Consider the following 10,909-nt stretch of genomic DNA (forward strand, 5'->3'; position numbering starts at 1 on the left):
CAAAAGGGCGGTCATTTCTTGCGGCCGCTTCCCATGCCACATCCTGCTGCTACCACTGCTGCCCCGTTCCCGTTCAACCCACACGATTGATAAGCGATTGGTGGGTTTTGGCGTAAAAAGAGTAACATCCGCCCGGTGAGCAACGTGCGGGGCGTAAAACGGAGCCTTGTGTAATGGGTTTCTTGTTGCTTTAAAAATGTGTCACCAACAAAAACTGAAAGGATAACGGTTCCCCCGCAAGCTCGAGCTGTACCGAATTTAGCTAGCAAATTGTGTTACCGAACCGGTGCTTCGCAAACCCGTGTGCTGTAAGCCTTTCGCCTTTTTAGTGCTAACGTACAATTAAAAGATCTGCAAGGGCAGGGGGATACAAAAATACTCTCTCTCTCTCTCTCTCTCAATTTTACTCTTCTCCCACGCAGCTCACCCTCCGATCCGACGCCCACTGGAAGGGCGCAATGTTGTGGGCTAAATAATTTAATTTACCGTAGCTTACTCACGAAAACAAAACTGCTAATAATAGAAAACAACGACCATTCCCGCTTGCCCCCTATTTTTTGCCCGCCGGCGCCAAGGCGTTAGTCTTAAAATAAATATTTCACGCCGAGAACAGGGAGAGAGAGAGAGAGAGAGAGAGGAGGGGTGGGGGGCGGGGGTGGGTGGTTGACGTCAGTGTCCCGTGGGGTGGTAGGCGCGTGGGACCCGCTCGTGCCTAACGATTGTGTGGCGTTCTGATTGTTCTCCTTGCTAATACTGATCGGTTGTTCCTTGAGGGTTCCCTGCAACGGAAGAAAATCGCTATTGTCCAAATGTTACCCCCCCCCCCCAAAAGGGCCCTTTCTCTCTCTCTCTCTCTCTCTCTCTCTCTTTCACTCATTGGCTCCATCGTAAACGATCGCTTGCGTCATCTGTCACTGGAGAACGCGCTTCTGCCCCCGATTCAAAACCCGGCCGGCGCCAGGCATGGAAAAACGCACGTTTGTCACACGGAAATGGGCCGTCGGAACTGGCGCCACATGGGCCATTTCACGTTCGCGGCGGCGGAACGCATCGATGCAGCACCCGGGCCAAACGGGGCAATTTTGTCAACGTGCGCGCAAAAGTGCGTGCCTGGTCGCGTAAACAACAAAACGGTCCATTCGCGCAAATGGACACGCACGCTCTCGCTTGGATTGCCTTTGTTGGAAGCCTCGAGAGAAAAAAGTCACGGAACCAGGCGGTTTTGCAAGTGGCGGGAACAAAAATTAAATAGAAAAAAAGCAACACAAAAAACCCCTACAAGACATCTTTTGTCCTTGAGATGCCCTCTAACGGAACGGAACGGCCCTTCCTTGTTGAGCTCCTCGTCCTTGTTGGCTGGGTGGCTTAAATAAATTAAAAATGCCCTCGTCCAGCTCTCTCCACCCTCACCCCCACACCCCCTCCTGCCCCCCTTCCCCTACCGTTAGATAACAACCGTGATAAGAAGCCCTCCGGGGCGCTTCGCGTGCCCTTTTTACCACACTAGACCCTCGTTCTGGATGCTCTGCGACTCGGAGAAGTTGCCGGACGTCAGGAACTCGACCGGACTGCCACCGCCTCCACCACCGCCACCACCGGGCCGTGGTCCGCCCCCACTCAGCATACCTTCCGGTCCACCGTGACCCCCGGGTTGACCACCACCGGGACCTCCCGGGCCGCCCATGAAGCCACCGGGGCCACCAGGACCTCCGGGACCGGGACCGCCAGGACCGCCGATCATGCCGGGACCACCGCCACCATCCGGACCGCCCATGCCGCCCACGAAGTCGCCTACCATTGGGATCGGGTGATCCATGGGTCCTCCTGCATCGGTGAAAAACCTGACATTAACACCGCACTGTTATTCGAGCCACCGAGCTGTGGTTGTGGAAGGGGGTGAGAGAAAACGATCGAATCGGGTTCACTTACCGGGACCGCCGAAGGGCATTGGGCCCGCACCCGGGTGTCCACCGAAGAAGGGCGCATCGTGCGGGTGGAAGGGTGGACCGCCGTAACCGAAGTCGAATTTGCCGTCGGCCGCGAAGTACGGGAAACCGGGCTCGTCGAGACCGCCGGGCGAAAGGTTCATCGGGAAGCCGCGCATTTTCCGGGCACCGCCAAAGAACGGACCCCGGCCCATGCTGGTCAGCTGCTTGAGGCGGCGTTCCTTGGAGCGTTTGTTCTGAAACCAAACCTAGAGTGGGAGAGAGAGAGAGAGAGAGAGAGAAAGAGGAACCCGTTAGTCATCGTGTGGGAGATAATTCAAGGACCTTCTTGGCGAGTTTATGGCGAGTTCCCAGTAAATTCACAAGCTCATGTTCATGTTTTTAATGCAATTTTCAGTGGATTTGGATTGGAAAATGCAACCGAAATATATCCAATATGAGTCTAGCGAAAGAAAGAACGAAAATGATGTTCTTTTTGACGAACTTTTAAGAGTTCCCAAGCGAGTCTCTAGTTCATGATCATTTTAGAACGACTTTGAAGAGGTTTATAGTCTTTTATAGATGTAAATATAAAATAGAAAATGTCCAATTTGGATCAATTGAAAGAATAAAGGAGACCCTGACTACATTCCAAACGTAGTCTCAATGTAGGGTACCTTTTTCCAAGCATTTCGAAGCCGAGAATGCATGCAGCAAATGTTCTGCCTAGCTTCAGAGGGAGATACGACAAGATCCTTGCCGACGTCGACAGGTTTAGGGATGCCAAAAGAAACTCCATATCATGTCTATTTCATCCAATCTGATGCTTTTTACGGCGTGTTGGCGAAACCAAAAAACATGTAAACTGAACCAGCCTAAGTTGAGTGAGAGAGAAGATGATAATCTTGTGCGTCTTATCACATGGGTTTCCAAAGGACCCTCATGATCAGGTTTAAATTTGAACTCAACTTAACACTCTTTTTGCCCGCAAGTGTCGAAAACGAAACTATTTTCCATCCCTTCAGCATTATCAGCGTCCTCAATGGACCCCCGAGCTTCGCTTCATTTTCGAACCGCAATTTGAAGCGCTTTTCTTTGTGTGTGCACGAAAATGCATCCAGAAAATGCACAACTGCAATTGCGCCCACCTGTTGCCGCATTTGAATCATCCGCACTAAAGGTACATCAAAATATTTATAAAACACCGTAAACGGGCCGCGACGAAGCAAACAAAAAAAGAAGGGTGCTTTTTTTGTCTTCTTTTTGATGAATTGAGCCGTTAACACAAACGAGACACCAGGCGGTCACCTTTTAAGCCGCTTTCTGAAGCCGCCGATCGGTGGTCGGTGGTCGGTACAACCCGCGCGGTTCTTTCTGACCGGAACCACGCGGAGCGTGGCATGAAGAAAAAGAAAAGGAAAAAGCATGGAAAAAGCAAAAAAAGGAGACAACAAAAAAAAACGCTGGTGCCCAAAATTAACCGCGATGGTTAGCGACACACCGCGCGATCGTTTGCAATCGAAACGCACTCGATCGCGGGCTCTTTTTGACCGTTCGGGTGTCTTTTTCTTCCTCTTCATGATCTTCTTCTTCTCCCTCTTCTTCATTCGCATTAAATATGATTTCCATATTTCCAGTCCAAAACGACCGATCCCACCCGATCGACACGGCCGTTATCACATCGTGGTGCTCGATCGCTATGGTGGCTCACGGAATCAGTGGAAGGATTAGCGCTGGCTCATGTCAAGCAGAGAATAAAATTAGCATTACAAAACACGGTGACAACAATCGGTTGCTGCCGGCCTCGGGGGGGTGGACACGGTGAGTGAGCGAGAGAGAGAGAGAAGAGGGACAAGAAAACGCCCGCACTCATGGGCTCGGTGCTGGAACTGGAACTAATTTTTAACGACTCCTTTTTCCGCTCTCGCGCGCACACACACACACACACACTCGTAAAACGATCGTTGCACATTCCGGCAGGATGGGTAGGGTGGGTAGAAAGGATGCAAGAGGGACACTTTGTGACGATGCCGCCGGCGGCATCGAGTTCCAGGGCCACGGTTGGGTATCGCGCGGCGTACTAAATGTCCGCGCCGCTGACCGATCAATAAAATGTCTCAAAGAGTCAATAAAAATCGGAAAAACTGCCCCCTTAAAAACCGTCCGCGTGCGTTCCCACCCCCTGACACCACGTCATAACTTCGACCGGTCGATGATTTCTGACGCGACGCCCTGCCGCTGCACGGGACGGAATAAAATCAATGAAATGATGGCTTTCGAATGGGCCGCCGAAAAGGGCGTACGCGCGCGTGGAGGGGGTCCACTTTAACGACGCGCTTTATTTCCCCCGCGCGCGAGAGAGAGAGAGAGAGCGAGAGAGAGAGAGACCCCCTTTGCTTGGGCTCCCGCGTGGCCATCGCGCGTTTTGGATGCTGCCATTGTCGATTATTATTAACATCATCGAAAACATAAGCACCACCCGCCGATGGGTGGGTGGGTGGAAAATGGGGCGCGGGACAAACGAAACCGCGGCCACACTAGAGGGGTGATTTTGCGCTTTACGGCCTCCCCACTCATCCCTTGCTTTGCTGGGACGCATCGGAGAAAGAACGCGGCTTTTGACACGACATTAAACATTGGTCCACCCGCGCGTGTGTGTGTGTGTGTGGTGGAAGGGTGGGAACTGGGAGAAGTTGAAGGGTGAACCGCTGACGGGAGGAATCGCTCAAGATTCTGTGCCTTCTTTTCCTTCACTCGCAGTCGCGCTGACCGCGATCGGTTATTATTTACGACCCTAGATGGGTTGAGGTTCTAAAACCTGCGCGAGACCCGGGTCTCCTTGTGCTCCGAGGAAACCCCAGGAAAGCTGGTGAACGGGAGGCAACAACCGAAACGAGAAAAAAAAGCCACCGAAACGAAAGAAAAGCTCCAAACCCGCTCTTTCTCGCTCGCGCGCGCGCTCGTAACCATCAAACGCCGGAACCGACCAGGGTTGGAAGGCATTATTTTATCGTTTCGGGCGGAGAACATTTTTATACTTTTCCCCCTAACGAGCGGGTGAGCAGTGTTTTTTTTTCTTGTATTATTTTTGCTTTAATGTTTGGTGTTTTCTCAGCTCTCCTTTTTTTTTGTTGTTTGGCGAGCAACGAAACCAGAAATATCAACCAGTCGCTAATCACGTCGTTTCGCAGTAAAAATTAGGCTCATTTCGCACAACTGGATGCTGAGTCCGGTGTGTGAAAAAGAAAGGGAGAGAACAGCATGAACAAAAAAAAACATTAACACACACACAATATTGCGATATTCCAATTGCGGATGGTACAAATTTACGGCCAGCACGATTTATTGGCCTGGTTTTGAAAGAAGGAAAAAAGTCTCTATTCGTGTTTTCAAGCGGAATGGACCCGAAAGAATGGTGACGTTTTGCGTGATGTCATCATGCCGCCGTGACGGATTGACCCCAACACGCTCCCAGAGATTGAACGTAAAAAGAAAACTTCCCTTCTTCCCTCTAGAACATCGACACGAACCTCAGGAAGCCACGAAGGGACCGTGCGCAAGCAGCTGGAAGCACCACAATCTGGTGGCCAAAACATGCAACATGCTGCGCGATTCCGTGGTTTCCTTTCGGATGCCGCCACAACCAGGAACCGACCAGGGCGAGCGAGAGGGTGTTGTTACGGCCCGGAATCGCGCCTCGTCATCGCACGGGTTGCCGCTCGGAACCAAACCCCAAAAACGCGAACTGCGGTGCCAAGAAAACGCCAAAGGTTTCACCTCGGGTGGTGATCGCGCGGCGTCTCGTTTCTAAAGCGAAGAGTCCGAATGGAATTGGTTCCGGGCACACCGGGAACCGCACCCCCTTTGGCAGTAGCGCTCCAGGGCGAGACCGTGAGGTTGCAGAACCCGAAAAAAAACCCACCATGCAAGGGAAGGCAACCCTGCACACCCATGGGGGGGAAAAAGCGCCGATCTTTGGCTTGCGATCGAACAAAACAAAAATCCCCCCCATCGACGTGGCCGATCTCCTTCGGTTCGATCCGTTCCGCTTCGAACGCATCAACGGAACGGGAGACGGCCGTCTCGGCAGATTGGCTTCTCATTCAACACCTTTTCGATCAACCCTGGGGGCCTTCTCAGGTGGGCAGAATGACAAAACCCCCTGCTGGGTGTGGTGAATCTCGCGAGTCCTGGGGAGAGTGATAAGAATTTTTCCCTTCGAAAAGGGATGGATCCGTGGGAGCCGTTGAGTTGTGAGAAGAAAAGGTGCCGGTTTTCGGTGGCCACTATGGTTGGGTCCAGCTGCAGCTCGCAAAATAAAAAAACGGCAAGCAACGATATGCAACCGACAGCTAATGAGATGATGCCTATGCATTTATCACATTACCTCGGTGGGTGGGTGATCATCGAAGCAAAACGAACGAGTTTGTGTGTGTGAGTGATTTACGCGCATTTTCCCAAAACACCCATTATCATTTGTTTTGCGGGCGGGCTGTTTTGTTTCATCAATGAACCACCCGGTAATGGTATGCAGAGCAGAGCGCCAGACTGGCTGCATTTAATCTAAATTGCAACTGAGCTTGCGAGGTCGTGTGATCATGAGCGCGTAATTTTATTTGCCACTTACAAGCGAGATGGGGAAAAAAAGAAAAGAAAATGAGTGAGTGAGTGAGAGAGAGAGAGAGAGAGAGAAAAAAAAGAATGAGGAAAAAAGGTAAAATCAAAGCAACCCGGTGCTCGTAAATCAAGAAACCAGGAGAAATCGCTCAAGGAGCTAAACGGCTGGTTTAGCTCCCGTGAAAGGTTTTCTGTTCATTTGTTTTTTTTTCTGTTTATTTGCCTATGTTGCCCTCAAACCGGAATCGATCCCCAATCGCTACCCATTGGGCGCAATTAATTGCGTTTTCAATTAACAAACATCACCCGAAAGGCCCTCTCACGTGGGCAAATGAGGGTTTCGGACCCAAACTAAACCCTTTTAAAATATAGAAAAAAAAAATGGAGTGAAAACAAACCGTGTTTTCTTTCGATCAGTGAAATGATTTTCATTTCCCGCTCGAGCTCTCCCGGAAAAGTGGAGCAATCGAAACCCGGCCGGCTGCGAATTCCGTCCGCAACGCCCCCGATTCGCGTTTTGACCCCCATCGGCAACGAAAGGGCTAACCTTTTTGGCACCGTGCCCCGGGTTTAACCCCACGGTTTTCTCTCTCTCTCTCTCTCTCTTTCTTCCGTCCACTTTCTAGTCCGTTTCGGGCCTACTTCAGCCCTTCGAATCGGTTAACGGGGCTCCGAGTTCGGGATTTCGGTTGTGATTGCATCTCTTCCTTCGAGGCCGCGAGGAAAGCCCACGAGAAAAGGGCTCGCGGCGGTTGCTGCTGGCACGGATTCGCCCCATTTGCGCCCCCAACTCTGGGGTTGCTTTCGCCCAGTGAGCCGTATTTTTATGGGCTAACCTTCCCGCCTGCAATTTTGCTCCGGCGTTTACTGATACTTTTTTTCCCCCTTTTCGCAATATCGGCCACTCGAGAAGCGTCCCGTTTCGTATTTTTTTTATTACACATTTTAAAGGGCACCAAGGGAGGGCTCGAGCTGGGTCACGGTGGTCACCAGGACCAGCAGCAGCATCCGCAGCGAAGCAGGGAAAACAAAAGACGAATGAAAAGTGCAACAACACGAGCAGTTCCCTGGGAGTCGAGAAAGGAGCAATGGCAACCGACGGGCCGCCTGTCCTGGCGGAGAATTATTGCCCCACAAATCCTTGACATATTTCAACCCGCGAAGGCCATTTTTGCATGTCTAATGATGATTTAAGGCCACGGTGCGACTCTCTTCCGTGGGTTCTTCCAAGAACCCGGCATTATTTTGACAGCCTATAATAACGATCGATAAATTATGTGTCGTTCCGGCACCGAAAGGGCCAGCCTGGTCCAGCCATCGATCCAAACGCCATCGTGCAAGCGAACGAACCGCATCCGTCCGTCAGTTGTCGCGCTTCAGATCCACCCAGAGCGGTTTGTCTAGGCCCGTCGAAGAAGGTCCGTCCTGGGATGCCCGAAACCGCCGACGGGCACTTTCAATTTCACAGTTCACTGCACGTCACCGAACGTCGGAAAAAGGGGGCGAAACGGGACCGAGTGACATGTGTCCGGGGTACGCCCTTCGCGCGCGCGAACCACCCTCAGCAGGACGTCGGTAACGCACCCTTACCGAGGTTTCCGTGGCACGCCGGGGATCGTTTGTAACACCTGTCAAAAATGTTAACTACGAGAAACTGACACGAGGGCGCACGTCCGCGCCATGGGTCCGCGCGAGATTCCTACTGCCCGGTTTCGAGTGAGGCGATTCAAGCGTCGTGACCAGCATCCAGAGGGTTCACCCCTAATCTACGTGCCCGGATAGAGGCCTTTTTCTTTCTTTTTTTGTTTTGCTGCCAAAGACGCAACCGCACATATATCTTGCGCGAAATTCCTGACGTCAAAATTTATGACAACAAATCCGAGTTAAACGAGCCACGAACGAGGATCGCACGGGAGGGCAAAAAACCCGTAAGGGTGGAGGATAAAAAAAAAGGATTGGGAAACCTTTCCGAAACCAGCAAGGAAGGAAGTGTTACTTTGTGGCACTGAGAGAGGGCCATGGCTAATCACCAAAAAACCAAAAAAACACACACCCCAACTGTGCCGAAAAACGTACATCACGTCCTTCCTGGAACTAGTTTCCGTTGCACACCGTGCGCATCGTGCTGAGGTCCTCTCGCTAACCAGTTTGAGCAGCGCTTCGGAGGGAGTTTAATTTTATGGTCAAAATAAATGTGAAAAAAATCGATGACACCGGAATTTCCGAAGAAAAAAGCACTCTCAATGAACGAGATAGTTTGCGAGCCTTAAACAGCCCTTTTAAAGGATCAACGATCGCAGTTCCCGCAATTATGATGTAAACACCCGCCGGTGTTCCGGAACACCCGTGGAAAACACCAACTGGAAGCTGCGTTGTGGTTGGGGCTCAACTTCTAGATAATTATATCCTTCCGTGCGCGATCGGTGGAAGGCGTGCACGATCCAAGGACTAGCAATAAGCATAAAAAGGGTGAAAACAGAAGAAGCAGAAACAGACAAAAAGATGAAGTGGGCAAAACAAAAAAACCGGAACCCATCGGTGGAAAAATCCGCGCTCGAACCATGGCGCATGGCGTTGAGGGAAAAGCTAAGCCACCCCCGGGAAGAAGGCTGTATTCCTTCGTGCCCTTTCATGCCTGGAGGCCTTCCGATAGGAGCGCACATTCAAGCGTGAAATTACATACGATAAGGAGGAAGGGAAAACACTGAACCGAACGATCCCACCGGTGGGAGAAGATAATCGAATGAAGCAAGCGAAAAGAGCGCACGATGCAAAAATGGAGTTTGAACCAACTCGCGCCAGAAGATTGCAACGGAGTCTCGGGAGAGAGAGACAAAAAAAGCCAAAATAACAAACGGCGAATGAATGAACAGGCGCACACGCGGTTACAAAATGGTTCCCCGTTCTTGCTGTGGCCGCGAGATGCAGTTTTTCGGTCCTCACCAAATAAATAATGGCAACTATCATAACAACGGGACATCCCCACCAGGACGACGCGTTCGCTGGGCAATTCGGCGTGAGAAAACTGAATGAAAACCGGCTTCAGGCGGGGGTGGCTTTTCGGGATGTGAGGTTGTAAATTTCCCGCACCGTTCACGCGCGGAACGGTTGTAATCGAACACCGCGGGTTCGAAACAGACCCGATTTGACCGGTGAAATGCCGGCAAAAAAGGCAGAAAGAAAATAGGATGCACCGATGCATCCTTTATGGTGTGTGGGTGGAGTTCGAGAGGGCGTCCCATTCGGTGGCTGTAAATCTCCCGGTATTGTAATCGAACACCGGGTTGGAAAACCCGCGCGCTGAAAGAAAAAACCCGTGCCACCGAAAGCGTTTCATGGCGGGTGCAAAAGTCGACGCAACAAAATCGAAAGGATGCACCGTGAAAAACTCGTGCAACAAGTGTGTCCTTTTCAAACTCGAACCCGAAAAAAAGACACACGCACGGTCTGGCGGAACACTTCAGAGGGAAAAGCAAAAGACAGCTACCGAAAGCATCACTAGCGTTGTGGAAAGTGACACCCGAAACCCGGGAAAAAGGTGACCGCTTTCTACCGGCATTCCGGGGGTGTGTAAGTCCGGTGGCGGTGTCCCGCGGGTTTCCCTCTTTTTTTTTAACCCCCCGAAGGGTCGCCCGGTGTCGTCGGAAAAAAAGGGACCAAAGCGGAGGGCCGAAAAACCCGCCGGAAGAAACAAAAAGTGTCAAGTGATTTGTCATCGCGCTCAGATCTAACCCTGGGTCCGGTGTCTTCGACGCGTTTGGATGGTCCCTTTTTTGGGCCGCTTTACGGACGAACTCGTGTGGGTAGCCAGGGTGCATGCTGCGCGCGTACGATTATAGAGCCATTAGCTGACCGCCGGATCTAGCTGCGGGCATCAAAACAAAAGCACGAGGCCAATAAATTCCCGGTGTTCCGGACGGTGGATTTGTTCACACCGTGTGGTGTCGTTCCGACGTCGTTATTAGCGTCATTTGGATGCATTTCCGGGTTCCATTATCCTGGGCACGTATCTTGATCGGGAGCTCCTTCCGGAATGGCTGGCAGCAATTAACCCTTGAGTGAGCAATTGCAGCAATCAAAATCCGTCACTAAATGCCAGGTGAGTAAATGGCCTACTTCGAATGGTGGAATTAAATCTCGAGATTTATCACATCGCCCCAGCCACGAATAAGCCATATTTCAGTTGGGTGGGGCATGTAAATCAAACACGTCCAATGTCCTGTCGCGAAACGTACGCCCAATGACTCAACCTCCGTCTGGGTGGGTCGCAATTCCCGTGTTGGCACAAAATTTCAAACGCACCCTCAGGGTGCCAGCGTCACGCGTGGCTACTTGCTGGCTACCGTCCTGGTGTGCTTCGGAGTTGG

The 10,909-nt window shown here is 51.5% G+C and overlaps 1 protein-coding gene across 1 annotated transcript in view; it reads right to left on the reverse strand.

The window, feature by feature from the left end:
• Positions 1–1,495: 1,495 nt before the first annotated feature.
• LOC128731953 (LIM/homeobox protein Lhx1) overlaps positions 1,496–10,909 on the reverse strand; it is a 25,582-nt gene continuing 16,168 nt past the window's right edge. The window contains exons 5-6 of the mRNA XM_053825112.1: positions 1,930–2,194; positions 1,496–1,824 (exon numbers count right to left, since the gene is read on the reverse strand). Of these exons, the coding sequence (XP_053681087.1) occupies positions 1,496–1,824; positions 1,930–2,194 (594 nt within the window). The remainder of the gene's footprint in view (positions 1,825–1,929; positions 2,195–10,909) is intronic.

Source organism: Anopheles nili, chromosome 2, assembly GCF_943737925.1.
Source record: "Anopheles nili chromosome 2, idAnoNiliSN_F5_01, whole genome shotgun sequence".
In the NCBI taxonomy this organism is placed as follows: domain Eukaryota; kingdom Metazoa; phylum Arthropoda; class Insecta; order Diptera; family Culicidae; genus Anopheles; species Anopheles nili.